We start from the raw sequence: 19,576 nt of genomic DNA, 5'->3' as shown, positions 1-19,576 counted from the left end.
CAAAGCCAGTTTAGTAATTATTTGTTCCATCCCTTAAATTCGCCCCTTTTCTTACTCAGGATGCTAAAACATGCAATGGTCTTTTGATTCTTTTACTCATTTATATCAAAGTACCGTTGAGAATACCATTCGGTGCAAATCATCTTCAGTATCATTTCTTATCGCGTCTCGTCTCCTTCATCTCTCTTTCCTTTGTGCAGATTGCTGTGGCTGTGGGAAGGAGTTTAAGAACGAACAGTCTCTCGTAGCTCTGGAAAAGCACTGGCACCTGGGCTGCTTCAAGTGTAAAGTCTGCAACAAGGTGCTCAACGCAGAGTACATCAGCAAGTAAGTCAGCTTTGCAAATGAGTCAAGTTTGTTTCTATAGCACATTCCATACGACAAGCATAAGCTACTTTCAGACGCGCCCCTAAACTCCAGGGGATCGGTAAGTGTGAACGCAGACGCCCAAGTGAGAGTCTGCACAGTTTCTCCAGCAAGTCCCTCAGTAAAAAGTCTGAAGGAGCCGATGTGAGAACTGAGCAGAGAATCCTCCACGGGATTCATTGCGAGCATGTGGGTGTGTTGGTGACATTTCTGAAGGCCGGCGCATGCTTCTGCGTTTTCGGACCGCAAGCGCAAGAGCCCTTCCGGGCCCCTTAAGTCCTTATGTATCTCTTCTTACGTGCTTACGTGCGTCGCCCAATTTTTCTAACTATAGGGCAAAGCTCCGCGAGCCTTACGCAGCCCACAAGGGATGTGATTGTTCTGCTAATTAAATCCTTTCCGGAGTCGCGTTTCCGGTTTCATGCCACATAATACTGGCAGAAACATCGGAAGATTTAGAAGAACGAATATGGACCAAATAGAAGAGCGTTTGGCAGAAGAGATCCGGAAGTATGACCACTTGTATAACCCGTCACTGACTGGCGGATTTGCCCGCCAGAAAAAGGCTACAAGGTGCCGCAGTGGCGATGTAAACAAACAATCGACGAAGAAGAAAAAAGGCGTCTCTAAGGTCGTCTTTGACAAAAAACATTACTCTGCCTAGTGTTCTGGCGGGGAATTGCTTTGTAAGACGCACAACGCTTGGGGAAGCATGAATGAGTCTGCGACACAGCTGCGTGAAAAGCCGCCGACGCAGTTGCAGAAGCATGAGCCGCCTTTACACGTGACAGACACAAACAAAATTTAATAAAATTAATATTTAGAGGACACTGACAAAGCTATGAAGAAAGTTGATAAGCTGGTGTCTATATGCACATGTAAACGCATTCGAGCAGACATTCTCCTGCTGCATTGTGCATGTGTGAAAGTCTGGACCCACTTCTCCCGAGTTCCTCTGGAGGTCATGTCTGAAAACAGCGATAGACTCAATGTGCTTCAAGATGAAAAAAGCAAAGATACAAAATAAACACATGAAATGGCCAAAAGGAGGCAGAGATAAACAATATAAGAATACAATGGACAAAATCTTGTTCACTAATGATCTGGTCATTATTTTGTCAGAATACATTGATATTTTTCTCTAGACTTTTAAGCAGCTGCCTGAAATAGAAAACCATGGCACAAACCAGAAGCTGTAGCTTTATACTATGTTCGGTGTAAAACGGCCCCAGTCTAAGTGCTTTCTCTGATCTGTGTCTCACCCTTGGCTCATCCTTTCAGGGATGGCATCCCCTACTGTGAGATGGACTACCACGCCATGTTCGGCATCCAGTGCGAGAGCTGCAAGAATTACATCACCGGAAAAGTCCTGGAGGTAAGTGCTGTGAAGAAATTCTACTTGCCTATAGCTGTTAGCATGCTAGCATGGTGGGCCTCAAACACAACCAGGACGGTCTCTGCAGAAGGACGAGCAGATGAGGTGCGGAATAAGAGCGTAGGAAACAGGTGAATAAATAGAGTAATGATAGATTGATGGAAATATTATATATTATATCATGGAAAGTGCAGGATCCACCAATTTCTTTTACCAACAGATTCCAGTGTTGACTCCATTCAACCAAAGCTGTCTTTAAAATGTCAACAGGTCTTATGTCCTGCTAATGCAGATGCATGAACACCTCTATGCACAAATCTGAGACCAGTTCCTTGTCATGTGTAACTGTAGATTTGTTTTAAAACACTTTGACATCATCCATAAGGAAAGTTTCCCATGAGTGTGAAAGGCGAGAGGGCACAGGGCGGCTTCCTGTCCTGCATCAGTTCCTCTACATCAGTAGGTCCACCGTTTTTTGGGTACATACAGGATAAACATACAGGATAAAACCCAATCAATAATGCTGCTGCATCGAGTTGGCCCATTTCTTTGTAGATCCATTTGTACTCACACTTTATGAAAGTTGAATGCTGAATTATTGGAATAACCGTCTAAACAATACCAACAAAAGCTAGATTCCACTAAAAGACGACCTGAAATTAGTCTTGTGAGTGTAATCAACACAAACCAGAAGCAGCAGAAACTAAATCCTCCAGCTTGGTCAGTCCGATATTACAGCCGGAAGGAAGCAGAGAGATTGACATCAGAGTGTCGGATGAGACTGAGTGAGGCAGTTGTTCTGCAGGGATCGAAGGAGCTGACATGGGATACTCTCCTTGGCCGGAGCAAAGGATGAGAGGAGGAGGAGGAGGAGAGGAAGAAAGCTTTTAGATGAAGGAGGGGACTTGGTAGCTCTCGCCGTGACCTGGGAACAAGGGGGCAGCCTTAAAGGGACAAACAACAATCTGTCTCTCTCACTTCCTCTCTTTTCCTTCATCACACGACTGACTCTCACATTCCCTCCTTTCATAAACACCTTTCGGGTTCCAGTGTCTGGAGAGCGGCAGCAACACAAGAAATGGAATGAGAGAATGTTTCGTTAGTGTGTGTGCGTGTGTGTGTGTGTGTGTGTGTGTGTGTGCGTGTGTCTGAGAATGACATTACCACATCCATAACCTATCGTCTTAATTTCTGTGCCTGTAAACAAGAAAATATCTAAAAGTATAAAAAGATTGATAACACTATTAGGGTTATGACGCCAGTGTGACAGTTTACACAAAGACAATCAAGCCAGTTACAACATGGAAGACAGAAGATTTACGAGCTCAGCATCACCCCAAGGGAACGGGGGGGAGACACTGAGGCTCTTTGGCATCTTGTGTTATCGGCGTTGCACACGGTTGTCTCAGCGTATTGGCTTTAGAGGCCATTTTCAGCCACTCTACCTGAGCTTGGTGCACTTTGAAACATCGACTGAGAGACTGAGCGTTCAAAATGTCGTGACATTTGGATGGGTTCAAAGGGTCTCCTCTTCGGGGACATATTGAGTCAATAGCTGGATCTGGCGGCAGCGGCAGCGGCGGGCAAATCGAGCGTCTCTGTTGCTCGGCTTCTCCTTGCTGTGGCCTTTCGTCACTGCTCTTCTCAGAAATCACCCCTGAGTCAGATAGTGTGAGTCGGTGCTGCGATGCCTCTTTACTTGGATTTGTTTTCAGCTAATTCAGGCTGGTGCGGTGGTTCACACTGTTGTCTCACAGCTAGAAAGTTCCCAGTTCAAATCCTGGTATGGCTTGGGTCCTTCGGGGTCTTTGTTCTCCCTGTCGGTACTTTGGCCTCCTCCCACATTCTGAAGACATGCAGATTGGGGTCAGGGGAGACTCTAAATTTAACTCCCAATTAGAGTGATTCCAGCTCCCCCCGAGACCCTCAAAAGATAAGCTGTATAGATAACGGTGAAAGGATTGGGATATGAAACGGTTGGAACCTGGTGGATGAAGTAAGGATGGATGAATGGGCAGCTGTGGCTGAGGTGGTAGAGGTTGGCAGTTCGATCCCAGTCTTCCCCATACTTCATGGCAAGATACCGAAACCCCAAATTGTCCTTTTTCATAGAGAAAGTGCTTCACATTACATCCACTGTATAAATGTTTGAATGACATCTTTTAACATCTTATCATCCATTGGAAAAGAAGATACATTAAAGTTGTTACCCTGCATTCTGTAAATTCATTAATTACATTAAAATGTGACAAACCAAAAATACTTTATATTTGTTGATGGAAAGGAGGAGAAGAAATATTAGTCTTTTCAACAACAAGCTAGTTGATGCATACTGAGGGCCTGGGTGTGAGTGTGCATAAGAGGACAATGTGCTTTTAAAGATTGAACAGAATAGATTGGATTTCTGCTGGGATGCAAAGAGTAGAGGCACAGACAGATTTAAAATTAGAAAATGAGGTTGATGACCGTGAAAAGAATCCCAGATTTCCTCTGTGTGTGTGTGTGTCATAGTGTGTGTGCGCTCACCAAAATGTATTCTAATCTTCTAAATGGATCACATCCCGTGCCTGACTGGTCCCTGCATTTGTGAGATGAGGGCATGGACAGAGCATTATATACGACGGCTGCTTCAAAACCCTCAAAATCTACCGTTTCAACTATTAACCTTGAACCTGGCTGACCCAGCTTTACCCCCATTTCTTAGAAACAGCCAATCAGCAGCTTTCTCCAATCCATCCTCAACCCTTTCCCTTCCTTGACTTATCAGTCCTGCAGGACATTGAATATGAGGAAGGATTTGATTGCAGGACTATCTCCTTTCCGGCAGGCTCATGCTTTCCATGTCGGAATTTCAATCCAGTTCCAACCTTTTTATCTCCTGGCCTCAGTGGTTCTAAGTCAACTTCCTCCTTTCTGTTCAGTCTCTGTCCATTTATCTGTTTCGGTTCAGTTCGAATATGAGCTTTTGGCATGGCGTCCACAACATGCTGCCAGTTTATCAAGCACCTGACCCTCTTTTTTTCTCCCTATAATACCGGGATCTAGAGTCTCAATTCTGGTCGGTGCATGTCTCTGGTTGCCTTCTCTTTCCATCTGCTGTCCATTTGGTCCAGATAGGCATTAGGCAGGGTGTCATCCAAGAAACAGGGTGTCGACATCCTGTTTTCTGGTATCGTTCTGGGCTGAAATGACGCAGCAAAGTGGAGGGCCCTGCAGAGGGATTGTGCGTATTCAGGCTGCGGTCGAAGCCAGATGTTGCGCCCTTGGGAGCTGGAGATCAGCAGACATCAGATGATTGTTTTGCAAAGAGAGAGAGAAGGAATGATTTCATCCTAAAAAGCTCCCATCTTGAGTAGTTTAACATCGAGTCCATTAATCACCGAAAATCGGCCAACAGTGAGATAATTCCACTTATTTAATAGGGTTTGTGTTGTCATAACACAAAACAATACAGAATGAGGCGATAATGCTGAGAAAATCCTTACTGAGTGTGTGCAGTGGTTTTCAGATTACCCAACAGACTGGAAGACTTGTGGAAATGGGGATATTTATCAGGTTTTATGAGCAATAGTTTGTTAATCTCTGTAAAATGATTCATGTGAATATATATAATCTGTAGGCGAGGGACAAGAATTTGGGGCTGGACGACTTCTGGTTTCCGTTTGACCAATCACGTTTAAGCAAGCTTTGGTTGCCCGCAGCTCAAAAGTGTAGAGTATCACTGTGTTTTTGTGTAGAGTGAAAGAGTCTTGGCCCGGATATTTGCTGTCTGCACTCGAACCCTTATAATATTGGCTGCTGCCCCAGAGGCTCATTTGTCATCAGATGATAGCCAATGGGCTCTGAGATTAATAGTTTGTTAGTTTCAATCCCTGAACCCACTTGGAAAATCTTGTCGGGAAAATAAATAACTCAAGCCACCACTTCTTCTCAAGTGCCCTTGAGCAAAGCAAATGCTTCCAGTAGTCCAACGTTTCAATCAACTCAACTCAATCAGAAATTAATGGTGTCATCCTATATCAAGGGGGTATAGGTTCTGTCGCAGGCATTTAGTGGTCATCAAGACTTGAAAAGCTTGATATAAATACAGACCATTTACCATCTACCATCGTAGGCCCAGCTCAATTTAGGTTGTGGATTAGGTCTCAGTTACTACGAACTAAGTGGACCCCTAAAGACCTCCGTATCCCTGTGCCCTGTGGTTCAACAAGTCCAAAAGCAATCAACACCATAACCGTAATACAATATAACAGGCACATCTGTTCTTACTGTGACAGGCCCCGCCCATCACAGAGCCTTGTGGATTCCTCTCCAAGCTCCGGAGATAACACCTGACCCCCATTAGCCTGTAAATGTCAAGCCAAGTGGTGGCAACTCCATCGTGATCAATGGTTCAAACACTGCAGACTTCTGTATTGTTTCAGTTTATGTTAAAGGACGATTTCACAACTGATGCCAAATCATTGATGAATGAGGATCAGTTAAGTGTATAGGTCTTTTTTTAAGTTGTTTAATTCTCATTGTAGTCTTTTTCGTCTCTCTGCACTGAATGCAGCCGCACCGCTTCTTACTCAAAACAAGTGCTCCACCTTATGGCTAAACAATAAAACACAGTCTTTTCTTTGTCATCCTTTGTAGCTGGTGGCACAGAATCTGAATTACCGTCAGCCTAGCAATGCTTCATCAGCTATTTTAAAGAGCTAAATATATCATTTAAAGTGATTTGGAGATAACGTGCTTATATTTCCATACGCTAACACTAATGTCTGGATCATTTTGTGATTTAGACGATAGATGTTAAGGGTGCGAGCAAGATAACAGAATATTTTCATTTCATTATGAATTCGGACTGATGTGTTTTATCTCTGTTATCCACTGGACTGTAATCTAATGAGTGTTGTATCAATGTCTTCATTCTTACCTCTGTACACGAGCCAAATCATAACCTCATACTACATTATCCTTCATTTTCCAACAACTGCCAAGGTAGTAGATGGGCAAATACTGTGTATCCATCCTGCATGTATTTATGGCGATATTTGCTCAAAGGAAAAACAAGGGATATTCAGAATGATATATAATGTATTGAAATCTGATAAATCATAAGACAATGCCAAATCTAAATCTATTTGTAAGTAAAGATTGACAGTTAAATTATCAATAAAAAAATTAAAATTAAATTACATTAAAAATTACAATAATATCATTTCAAATTGCATTATTTAGATACCTCTCTTGGGAGACACTTTTTCAGTAGGCCTTTGATAATTCCTGTGTAGAGCTCATACCAACAGTATATCCTGCACTGTTCTAACCACGTCTGATTTCTTGCTGGACAGGCTGGAGAGAAGCATTACCACCCCTCGTGTGCCCGCTGTGCCCGCTGCGAGCAGATGTTTGCGGAGGGAGAAGAAATGTATCTGCAAGGTAAACAGTTTCAGACTCAAGGTTCTTCACTGTAGCTCTAAAAGTTCTGAGTAGGTGGATTTTACTGCTTCAGCCCAACCACAAAGCAATCGGCCCTAAACACACGAGTGTCTATTCTTAGACGATAAGAAGCTCCGGAAGTTAATGGCAGAGTGATGACAGACTTTCTTGGTTCACTTTATCTTACCTCTCTTATTCCAGTCTCTCTAAAGCCCCGGCACCTGTCTGCGGTCTCTGTTTCCTCTCACTCACCATCAGCCGAATGTCAGCTTTAACCCAATGCGATACGGGTCTTCTTGATCCTAATGAACTGGGTTAGCAGCTTAGTGAATGAATCACACCAGCACAGTCATTGAGATGCCAGTAGCTGCGGCTGTGATCCTGACACAAAGTAGCAGCTGGTGCAGTTGACTTTCTTCAACTCTTATGGCTCTATGACTTATGACTTTATAATATATTAATTTAGTTGTACCAATAACTTGTCTCACTAACTTCCTTTAAAATTTAGTCAAAGGTTTCCATAATATAAATGGTCAGTAGCATCATTTGTACAAGACAGAGTCACAGCCATGCACTCTGAAGCCAATGGAAATGCCATTACTTACACACCAACCAACCACAATGGCCACCGTTCCTCAAGTATACACTCCTACAATATGAAGGGACAAGTGAAATGCTGCTGATGTCCTATGACGGTTTGTGTCTTTGTCTCTGTGTCCTCAGGATCGGCTATCTGGCATCCCCCATGCAGACAAGCAGCCAAGCTGGAGGAGAAGAGCAAGGTGGGTGGGGGAAACTACAGAGCCACATTTGTACACTTGTCCAAACTGATAAGATGCTTGTTTCATATCTGTGAGCCAAAAATAGATCCACACGAGACAACAGAGCCCAGATTCTTAAAATGTTTAACTTAGGGGTTGCACGGGACATTTTGAGGGTTAGGGATTGTTTTCTTTTAACTCCCTTGATAAACCATGAAACCAATGACATTTTTATATTTGATACTTTATGTAGCTGCTGCGCTAGACATATTTGGTCTTTTTTGCCAAGTAAAGGGCAAAAGATGAATGTCTGCTTAAGTTTGAAGGCTGTAAAATATTTTATAGTAGGCCCTTTACACCTTTACAGACTATTTAGAAAGAAACATCTGGAAAAATGTTGCATATCAACCTCAACTATAAAAAATGGTTATTTTATTATTAGACATTATTTATTGTCCATACTGAATGGATGTATAGATAATTTTGTTGTTTTTGAAATATTCATAATCTTTTATTGATCGATCAGGTGGTAAGCATTGCCAGTGGAATACTCAGTCTGCTTCAGCAAAGCAGTGCAATTTGCCACATCTCATTGTGAATTTCAGACAATTGGCCGTGTAACTATCTGAAGTTTTTTGAAGTTCAAAGTACACAGGCTGCTCTAAATTTCCATCACAAAAACCCACTTTAACTCTACCAGAAATACCTTGAGGCTTATCAGGTGCAACTCGGAGGCTGCAAACTTCACAACAAACAGGAGGAGGAGTTGACTCAGTTCCGGACAAACTGACATTATTTTTCGATATTACATCATCAGCCTTGCATCGAGTATATGCCCTTCCCCCATCTCCCATCCTCATTCCTTATCATAACCCTTCTCCTTCCCAGAAGCAGGTGCGGATACAGCTCAATGACATCCCTGAGCAGCAGGTCGGTGCTCCTGTGCGTCCCTGCACCCACCCCCACCCCCACTCAACCCCCTCCTTTCCCCAACCACAAACATCTGCTGCATGTGTTGATTATAACTGTTGACACTGAGTGCTACATTCATACACACTCATGGGCCATGAATTCTAAAGACACCACATGCTTCATTCCTTTTCTCGTGTGAGGCGGAGCAGACGGACGTGATTGGTTGGTGACTGATGATGCTTTATGCGGGTGCGCATGTACAGGGACGGTTTGATGAATGAGCAGTGATGACTGATGTGGAAAGATACCTGCACCTTCAGGATACACCTTCTGTATCTGTAGACGGTATCGAACAACTTGAACAGAGAGAGTGGACATATCTGACTTGTGGAAGGAGGACCTCTCTTATTTTAGAGTTAGCATTTGTGTTTCCTGATAGCAGATGTTTTACATCTCAGTTTAGAATTTTGCAGATTTCTTACATGTATAGTTATTAACAGGGGAAGCATTTTTATACATGGATTGTGACAGAGGCTAAATTGAGCTGCTGAATAAGAGACCATTGGAGATGAGTTTTATTTTGTTGTTTTGTTTAATCAAGCTACTTTACGGAAATTCCTGAATACAAACATATAGAGTTGGAAAAGAGCAGAAAGATGTAGGTCTCCTTTCAGGATGAAACTTTTATCATAAATTCAAATTTTTATTTGTTTTCAGGGGGAACGTTAACCTGCTCTCTTCAAGTTGTGCGCTTTGACAATAACGCCCACAGCCAACACAGTTTCACTAATAGATCTACAGTGAGCATCTATGTTCTTAAGAGAGAGAGAGAGAGAGAGAGAGAGAGAGAGAGAGAGAGAGAGAGAGAGAGAGAGAGAGAGAGAGAGAGAGAGATTTAGGTGTTAATCTACCTTTTTCTCGACAGTTGAGAGCACACAAGTAGGTTTGAACCTTTTGAGGCCGATGATGTTCCTTGTTATTCAGCCCCATCTGCACATTCATATTTGTGACCTCCTATGTGAACGTACAGTACAGTGGTCTGTTCTGAGGTTATTAGGATACTTATTTCTCTGAGTTTTTAAAGGCTCGTCATTTTCAAAGACTACATCCTGAGGCTGGTTACCACTTAGTAGCATGTTGACAGAATCCTTAGTTGCATGGAATTGTCCAAAATACTAATTTATCATATGAAAAATAAAAAATAAAACGCACATTTACAAACAGCAGTGCTCCTCATCACCCTTTTGAGAATGGGTTGTTAATTGAATATTTTGTGGTTTGAGTGTTGGTGAGATGAAACAATTTCATAACAGGTTTGACTTCAAAATCCAAACTAAATGTCTGTTCACACAAAGCATGAGCTTGGGTGGATGAGCGATAAATAAACACATTATTATTCTCTGTCGTCTCCATCAGCTTGTGATTAAAAAGCAGTCGTGTGTGTTACAGGTGACCCGGACTTCATCTGAGAGCATCACCTCAGTCCCAGCATCCAGCGCCTCGGGCTCTCCCAGCAGAGTCATATATGTAAGACTTCACCAGCAGGGGGCAGCAGCCATAGCTCAGTACTACATCTGAAGCATTTGTTTATGCTCTGAGTAAATGCTGTGAAATACCAGTGAGTGGTTATACTTGAGTGTTTTTCTTTCTGCTTCCAGGCTAAACTAGGAGAGGAGACGCTCGACTACAAGGACCTGGCTGCTCTTCCAAAGACCAAGGCCATTTATAACATAGACAGGCCTGACATGCTGTCCTACTCTCCATATGTCAGCTACCCATCTGAGGAGAGGCACTACGGAGAGGTAGACCAGCTTCTCACCGTTCTCTGCGTTGATTTTTTTATCACTTCTCTCTCTATTCCAGTGATGACTAGAATGGCAATGCATAACTCTGCCAACATCCAACAGTTCCCTTGAACTAATCAAGCTACAAATCAGCTAAATATGAAAATCCAATTAGTAGCACTACATAAATATGATAATTTTTGTTTCCATGAAGCATTCACTCGCAAATCAATTACAATGTCCCAAAACGCCCTATCCCCGTAAATTCAAAAAAGTTATAGAAAATTCCTGGATCTGCCTCCGGATCTGTATCAGCACCAACAGTTTATGGGTTCTTCCCTAACTCATACCACATCCTTCCACAAAGTTTCATGGTTGATGAATTTAGTAGTTTTTTTGTAAACTTTATTACAATCAACAATATCACAGTAAAATTAGCCATCAGTGATGCTAGCTGCGATTACTCTTTAAATATAGTTTTTAAATATCAGACCTTGCAATGAAGTCCTTTTACATCATGGTAGTATGTTTACTTCAGTTAAGAATACTACTCCACTCTCTTCTTTCCTTGAAGAAGACAGTACCTATTGTTATTATTATTATTATATTATTTTCCTTCAATATCAACTGCTGTTGGTGAATTGGAAATTGAAAGATGCTTGAATGCAGAATGAATAGTTTATCAGTGAGCTTCAGCTAAGACACTGAGAAGTCAATGACCCTTTACTGACTAAAGACTTGGCTGTTTTTCAGAACAGTGGTACTTATCAATTGTGTTGTCCATAATAATGGCGTTGAAATTGAATGTGTATTACTAAATGATTTGTTCACCAGTTATACATTTACATCAATCTCCAATTTAGAGTTACCTTTCGAGAGTTTTTTTTTTTTTAATGAAGTAAAAAAAACTTGGAATCATAAACACAGCAGATTGCTGTAGTTTTGTGTAAACTTCCTTTTCCTGCCTCTGTGTTACCTTTTCATTTTTCACTCTGCTATCCATCCATCGTCCTCCCTCACTCATTCATCAATGCCATGCTCCATTCTCTCTCACCTCACACAACCACTCCTGTGCACTGCAGTCACAGCCCTGAGCATGTAAAGCCAACAGTGGATGCTGGACCCACTTCATTTAATTTCATCCATCCATCAGGAATGTCCTCACACTGGCATTGAATGATCACTCTCATGGTTGGATGGCTAACTCATATAACCTCACATATGAGTTCGTCCTAATCATTGGCTCTCTCCCCCTCTTCATTTGCAGTCCCCCCAGCTACTTTCTCCTACTCCTACTGAGGTAATATAAAGTATCCCTGTGCATGACACAACCTCGAATCAGTGTGATGTCTGGGTGTTTGTGTGTGCAGTGGAGTTTTATTACTATACTTGGGAAGTAAACCAGTGTAAACACAATAGAGGGCAGAATGAATGAAGGGAAACAAAACAGTGTGCAAGTCAGTTGTAAACAGACTTCAGCAATTAACTCGAACCCACTGTTTGTTAAAATGAGGACTAATGGTTAAAACAAGTAACGCAAAATTCAGTTTACAATCGAAAGGAATAATTCTTAATGTTTCAGCATTTTTTAGGCAAATTTACAATATCCTAGAAATTTCATTTAAAACAAATACACCAAGAAATAATCGTTGGTCTATTGTAATTCATCCCAAGTATAGAAATAAAACTATGTCATTAATTTGCATATTTTTCAAAACAAAGACGGTGAAAAAATGAAAAAAAATGAAGTGATGAAATGAAGAAGTGACTTCAGTGGTCAGTTTGCTCAGCTGACTGTTATGTTATGTATGTCACTGAAACTGATCTCCAATAGGAACATTCACATCTTATTTGTAGCTTTGCAGATGCTTTTAAATGAATTTATCTAATCTTATCTGCCCTTGAACTTAACAATAACAATGTTTCCATTGCCAACTGTGTTACTGGGAGGTTACCACGGTGACCAGGCTTCCGTGATCTTTTGTGTGCTTTGTTCAATATGATAGATCCATTTCATTAAGAATTTACCAGTGATGCAGTCTTGCCCCTATTTCCTGTCTGATATTGTGATGGAGGAGTGATTGTGTTTCTAAGTAGAAAACACTAATTTCTTACTTGCTTTCGTGCATGTAGGGTGATGGGGAGAAGTCCCCCCGTCAGAGGAGGCCCTCCAGCCCCAGCTCCACCAGCTCCCTGGGAGGCTACGGACGCTACACCCCATCCCGTTCCCCCCAAAACTACAGCCGACCAGGTATCAACCCCATACACGTGTATGACAGGAACACCATAACCCCATATTATGCTGTTGACTTATGAAAACATCCAAATTACAGTATACATTTCATTACTTTTATCTTAGGATACTTACTTGATTGATCATTACCAAAACCAGAAATTAAATGACGTGCTCCATTCTGGGTTGAATCAAATCTGCAACCCTTTATATTTTGTCAACTAAAAGTGTTGCCTATGTATTTCCTGATTTAAAAAAGTCACCTTGCAGATGTTTGTTATACAGACAAGACCAGACGTATTTGGAGTGTTACACATTTTTGGTTTCTCAGTGACTGAGCTTGAGCACATCCAAACAATGTCCTCAAGTTTGAGTGTTACTTTTAAAATATAAATCAACTAGAACAGCATTTCTGTCTCAAATACAAGTTTTTGTTTTTTAAATGACTATTAAGGAAATGTTCCCTTTCACAAATTGATCTTGTAACTCAACATGTTTCCTGTAATCTGATTGGACACTCAGGGCCAGAGTTATACCTCGCCGGTAAATACAGCAACCAGGCCCGTGACTCCAGTTCTCTTCCTTTGCCCCAAAACCTCATGGGGGGCATTAAGTACCCTTCCACTTTGGCCAGGGACTCATCCTCCCTCCCTGTGCACCATTTTGGTGGGGCGGAAGGGAGTGGAGGTGGTGGTGGTGGCCAGTACTCACCCACACCAGCAGGTGGCAGTGCAGGCTTGTCTTTACACCTAAACCCAACCACCCTGGCCATGCTACAGCAGCACAACTTCATCCCGTTCTTCAGAGGTATAAAAGTACACAGAGACCAAGACTTGGTCCAATACAGACAATGGTTGTTGAAATCCTTGCTGCTGTTTGACATAAATTAAATCTTTTAAGAAGTAAAAAGGCTAATAGTTGAAAGGGGATTTAAAGTGCTCCAAAAGCAAGGATTCCCAGGTTGAATTATTGTCACAGCCCTTGGATTTAGGAACAGCAGCAAGTATTATTCTGTATTTGACTGAGATCAGAGGTTCTTCAGAATGGAGTGCTGTGATTCAACCAATGAATTGAGTTGAGTTGGCATGAATTGTGGTTAAGCACTAAAATGACCATGTTATCTAAACCCTCACTCTGGGTCTTTGGGTGTCTTGGTTCAACTTAGACTAGTTAGTCATCGTGGGAAAGAGAATATCCGACCTGGTGTGTGCTGCATTTGGATCTGTTATTTTCTTTAAACTGAAGCCGTGAACCTGCTAATACGAGTCACGATACCACACATCACTGAAATCAACATCACAAACCAGTGCTGTGCACATCCCCCTTGCACGCTGTTACCCCTGCGTATACCAACCTCCTCCCTTTGCTTTATCTTCTCCCCATACCCTGATCTCGCTCATCCCCAGGGTTCAAACAGGACACCGTGCCTGACCCTAAACCTAGGACAGCCCTGCATCTCAGTTTACCTCCTCCCAACGGTAAAAACACCAGTAGTCTTTCTCTTCTTTGTGTCTCCCCTCCCCTGGTAGAGTGGTTAGCAGGTTTTGTGATGTTGTCCGGTATCGTGGTGTTGTCAGGTTTCATGGAGTGCATCAAGGTACATTCGTAGGCCCGCATAGTTTTATCATTCTGCTTGCCCTTTTCACCTGTGTCTGTGGACGTGGTTGTTGTCGTGCATGGTTAACTTGATGTAGACCCGAGTGCTACCCTGGTGCATTTGGCATTATCACTTGGATGAATATTAAGGGTGATTTTTGTTGTGGTGTATCTGTGTTCAGATTGTTGTCCCGATTGTTTGCCTGATCTATCGTTTTGCTTTTCATGAATGGTCCCTCGTTCATTGTCACGTGTCAGACATTATCCCTTTGATGTTACTTGCTTTTGTCCAAGTTCTGAATTCTTAAGAAAGTGCTGTTGTATTGTGTTTAAGGATTTATACAAGGCACATTGAGGTTTGCAGGCAGGGTAACACGTATCCAAACCAAAGCATCGTGCCACAAAAAACATTTTAACTGCAAGTCAAGGAGATGTTGAGTTTTCAAGAGCAGATCGATTTTAGCGTAGAGTATAAAGACACGAGCAAACAAAGGTTTATAAGGTTTTTTTTCAGATATTAAATTGTTTCCACAGCACCATTAAGTCCTCATTTTCACCTATAGGGAACCTTGCCTGAAAAAGAATGACGTTTTTACACAGAATTCTTTGAATCGCATTCTGACATAGCGTGCACGGACTTTGAAATAGCCTGATTAAAAGGAGGAGGTCGAGAGCTTCCACTGAAACATTTTTTTGCACAGAAAATCACAAACACGCGGTCCAGGGGTTTCGGCGGTTTTTCCATGACAGGGTGGAGAGGCTGGGAGGGGAGTGCTCCGACAGGGAAGATGAAAGAGAGGAGGGGGAACGGAGGAATGAAAGAGCCCGAGCGGGCCGAGCTGTAATTTGGGGTCCGGTTGCCAGCTGCAGTGGCATGCAACACAGCGCTCCGTTGGCCTCGATCAGGCCCTAGCGGTTCTTAACATGCCATGAAAGAGGGCCATTTGTTTTCATGCAACAGTCTCGTGTTTTAATGTGCAGGCTGCCTCATAGCAGTCACTCTGGGAGAAAGACTTTAGCAACATGATGGAGATTGAAGCAGAGCTGAGGGAAGGACCTTGCAAGGATGAATAATGCATGATTTTGTTTTGATCACTTAATGACCCCGAAACCATTGTTGATATCTTGTTACTGTGGAACTGGTTTCTGATTAATGATTGGAGTCTTTTTGTCAAATGTATAATCTGTTCAGATAAATCTGCATCTCCTTCCAAACTCCCTTAACTCCAGATGTTTGTACGCAGGCTCTGCCCCACAATCAGACCTGCACTAACAGTACTCCAGCGTGTGTGTGTGTGTTTGTGTTTACAGGCATGTGTGTGATTGTGTGTATTTGAAGGAGATCACTCGGACAAGCTCGAACAGCGCTGCCATGTGTGTCAGTGATCTCATCCACTTGCATCCAGATCTCTGTCTGTGGTTCCTCTCTGCCTGAGGGTAGAAGAGTGTGTGTTCAATATGCTAAAACTCTCCCTGACACACACACACACACACACACACACACACAAAAAAAAATCTCTCTCCCTCTGTTCCCTCCCCAAAGCTCTGGATGCACAGTGTTTATGGTTTTGGCCTCAAAGGTGCCAGTGACTCCATCACCCAGCCTGCTTATGACAACACATTGGGGTTGTCCCTGGTGGTGATCTCAGATACACAACACGCAAACAATCGTCATTCAGTTTGTTACAAAAAATATATAATATACCCAGCGATTAGGAAAAATGCATTATGTGTCGCTGTCAATGCAGTCATTACTTGGAAACTACAAATTAAGTTAGACTTAAACAAGTCACAGAGGTGATTTTCTATTGATAACTGTTATGTGATTAACAAAAAGTCACTCAGATCTTCCCTTCAGGTCCCATCCAAGTTGCATCATTGCTCTGGTGCTAACGCTAACAGGTTTAGTGCAATCAGACCTAGCATTTATCTTCACAGTGAAGTAGGTAGTAGCTGCTGAGTGAGCATTTTAATGAGCGAAGTAAAACTCCTATTTTTCTCTGAATAGAGATTTTGATTATGAACCAAACTATCAAAGATAGATTTATCACAAGCAAGATTGTTGAACAATGTTATGTGTTCCTGCATAAGCCACAAGCCCGTAGGATATCAACCTTATACCCTCTACTGCAGCTTTTCCCAGGTGTTAAGACAGGCTCGGTTTCAAGAAGTGGTAGTGACAGGATTAAATCAGATAGATGAAGACAAAGCTTTGAATAACTTTTGTTGCCATTGTTGGAAAACGTTATTGTTGAAGTAGCATGTGGTCCCAATGGAGGAAAAGTTAACCTCAGGTGGTTCACCCGTAACACAGGCAGGAGAGAAATCCTCTGTGCAGCAGAGACAGAAAGGTAAACCTGATCTTGATTTTCCGCATGAATACAGACTGTGAAAAAGGCATCTCAGAGGGGTTTCATGCAGGTGTCAGGGAATTTATAACACAGTTACCTTGAGCTCATGGTGGCCAAGGAGTTCCTGGATCACGTTGCTGGTAAAACGTGAATTGGGCTGAGGGACTGTATGCTAAAGTGGTAGCACCAAAACGACTACAGGATGATTTTAGTCTCATAACTTAACAGTTCAGTCGGGATTCACTGCCAGAAATTCTCTGACGACAGAACAGTTAATCTAATTAGACAGTAAACGGCTGGGTTATCAAGTCACCTGCATCAGTGTATTAACTACAGCTTCTTGTTTGAGCTTTATCAGTCTGCTTATCTTAACGCTGCCTTTTTGCCCCCCGATGTCCTTTGTTTCCTCCCCGACCCTTCCCCTTCCCCTTCTGCCTTTCATATCCAATGCCCACCCACCTTCATCCCAAACTGGAGGTAGTGAAAGTGGTCGGAGTACCCCCAGCTTATCCACCTATTCTGATGGCAAATCTCCCTCATCCACTTCTACATACATGGCTGCTCCCCGGCATTTCCACATACCAGGTAGGCCATAACCGCCGTGCTTGGCTCGCAACTGAACCTTACACTTTTCCTACATCCACACACGTTCAATGGAGTAGACCGCCATTAGTGACGTACAAGTGGATTTCCAGGTAAGCTACGAATTTGAGAAAATTACTGGCTCTGTTACTGCTACTAACACTGATACCAATGTTGTTTTACAAACTCATAATTCTTCATTGTTCCACGGACGTCCTGTGGTTGAAACTTTTACATTTACAACATGTAGCAGTGTCAGTGTTTGTACTTCAGATCAGGAAAATCCTTTGTATACAAGATCGTCCATAAATTCCCTTTGAATTTGGACACCGCTCATGAATAATCACAAAAGTCTTGGGGAAATAATCAAAAAACAATAATTTAACGAATTATTTCAACTTCAGTAAATTCGTGGTGATGAGATAAACTGGTGGTAAACCTCTTTCATCCAGCAACGTCATCATCAGCCTGGTAAGACCAAACTGTCTTGAAATATTTGGACTGGAAGCAAATATTGAATAAGTTTGGGAAGAAAGAAGGCATCTGTGAGATCACAGGCCCGACCCGCCGCCAGAGAATGGATGGAAGAAACCATGTTTTCTACTTTTCCCCTTCTCATTTGAAGAGGGAGTTCCTTGGAGCTAAATTCTCCATCATCTGGTTCTTTGATTGTAATAATTTGCACAAAAGATGTCAACACTATTCACACGATACTTTCTCACATTGTTGTGTAGTTTATTTGTGCTGGATTAATGCAAAAAGTCAGCCAAACGGGTGTTTATCCCACTTGGGAGAACATTTGATTCTCTGTACTCTACATGACTTGTATGACAGGTTTAGACTGCTGCCAAAAATTAAGTTCTATTATGAATGCCATCATTTCCCTGTTTGTATTAGTAGAACTTGCATGAGGCCCAGCATCTTTACCTTGAAGAGTTGATTTCCTCCTTGGCTTAAGGATTGCACTCTGTAAATCTCTATGACTTGTTCAATCCCACAAAGCCATTTCTTTGTGACGCAGCTAAAATCTGGCAGGAGATCTAATCCCGTAAGATTAAAGTTCTAATATGCTCGGATAGGAGTTGATGCTCAACAGTGAATCCTTTGATCTATCGCTTTTAAATATCTCGCAGAGGAAAATCCATTTGATCCAGCATATTGTTCCCATTCAACGTTACAATGTCAGTCATCCAGAGGAAACAAAAAACCTCCCAAGTTGGAAGCAAGTTAAGTGGAAAAAACAGCCAACGATTATCCACTTAATGGCTTTCATAGTCATCGTCCTTATTGCTTTTATATGGATGATGCTTCAGATGCTGGCAGGCACTGGAACAAGCCAGAGAAATGACCCATATGTGCTGTTTTATTGTGAGTCATGTTCACGTCGCGGCTTAATGTGTGACAGTTGTTACTAAGCATCTCTGTTAGAGGCCTCTCTGGATCCTCTGATACTAAGATGGATTCGATTGGCCTCAGGGAAACATACTGTCTCCATTATCCTCCAGAGGCAGTTCACCTAACAACGTACACTTACAATTTCTAGTATTAATTTAGGTAAATGGTTTAATTTGAAATTCTAGAAAAGAACACTATTGCTTTACACTCTCTGACACATGTGGACCATGTGTGGTTTGTGATATTATTCTTTGAATATCTTTGAATTGTTCTGTGTCAAATAACCTCAGACTCCCCTCCTCTGACAAATACCAATCCATTGATCTATTTTAAACATATTGCATGAATAATTATTAAAAGTATTGATTTTTCTGATGTGCAATAATACAAATGACAAATATGTTAAATCAAGCTCTTTTTGCACCCTCCTTTTGCTTCTTCAAAATATCTCATCCCTCAATAACTGATGACTCATGCTTCTTTTTCTCCATTCTCTCTTCCTTTCTCTCCCTCCCTCCCATGTTGGCTTCTTCCATTTTTTTCCCTCTGCATCTGATCCCATCTTCAGAGACTATGGTCAAAGATAATATCTATAGAAAACCCCCCATCTACAGACAGCATGGTACAGTCGACTTCCTCTTTAACACTCCTCTGGTCTGGTCTCTGCACGATGTGTTGCACGTCGCCTGTCATTCATCTCGTCACCTGTTTATCCCGGTTCTCCTCCCTTTCTCTCTAAAGCTCGTCCTCGTCTAGTAGACTCCACGGATGTACATGCATAGGGCTGGTGTAAG

At 42.1% G+C, this 19,576-nt stretch overlaps 1 protein-coding gene across 1 annotated transcript in view; it reads left to right on the top strand.

Annotated features, from left to right (window-relative positions):
- The window catches only part of ablim2 (actin binding LIM protein family, member 2), a 62,044-nt gene that overhangs the window by 26,343 nt on the left and 16,125 nt on the right, over nt 1–19,576 (top strand). Inside the window, exons 5-16 of the mRNA XM_053416775.1 lie at nt 201–327; nt 1,648–1,741; nt 7,081–7,168; nt 7,892–7,950; nt 10,291–10,368; nt 10,500–10,643; nt 11,893–11,925; nt 12,759–12,874; nt 13,370–13,665; nt 14,265–14,336; nt 17,283–17,390; nt 19,351–19,404. Coding sequence (XP_053272750.1) covers nt 201–327; nt 1,648–1,741; nt 7,081–7,168; nt 7,892–7,950; nt 10,291–10,368; nt 10,500–10,643; nt 11,893–11,925; nt 12,759–12,874; nt 13,370–13,665; nt 14,265–14,336; nt 17,283–17,390; nt 19,351–19,404 — 1,269 coding nt within the window. The remainder of the gene's footprint in view (nt 1–200; nt 328–1,647; nt 1,742–7,080; nt 7,169–7,891; nt 7,951–10,290; nt 10,369–10,499; nt 10,644–11,892; nt 11,926–12,758; nt 12,875–13,369; nt 13,666–14,264; nt 14,337–17,282; nt 17,391–19,350; nt 19,405–19,576) is intronic.

The sequence above is a fragment of the Pleuronectes platessa genome, chromosome 23 (assembly GCF_947347685.1).
Source record: "Pleuronectes platessa chromosome 23, fPlePla1.1, whole genome shotgun sequence".
In the NCBI taxonomy this organism is placed as follows: domain Eukaryota; kingdom Metazoa; phylum Chordata; class Actinopteri; order Pleuronectiformes; family Pleuronectidae; genus Pleuronectes; species Pleuronectes platessa.
Note: the sequence above shows the minus strand (reverse complement) of the source record. Positions and strands in the feature narration are given on the sequence as shown.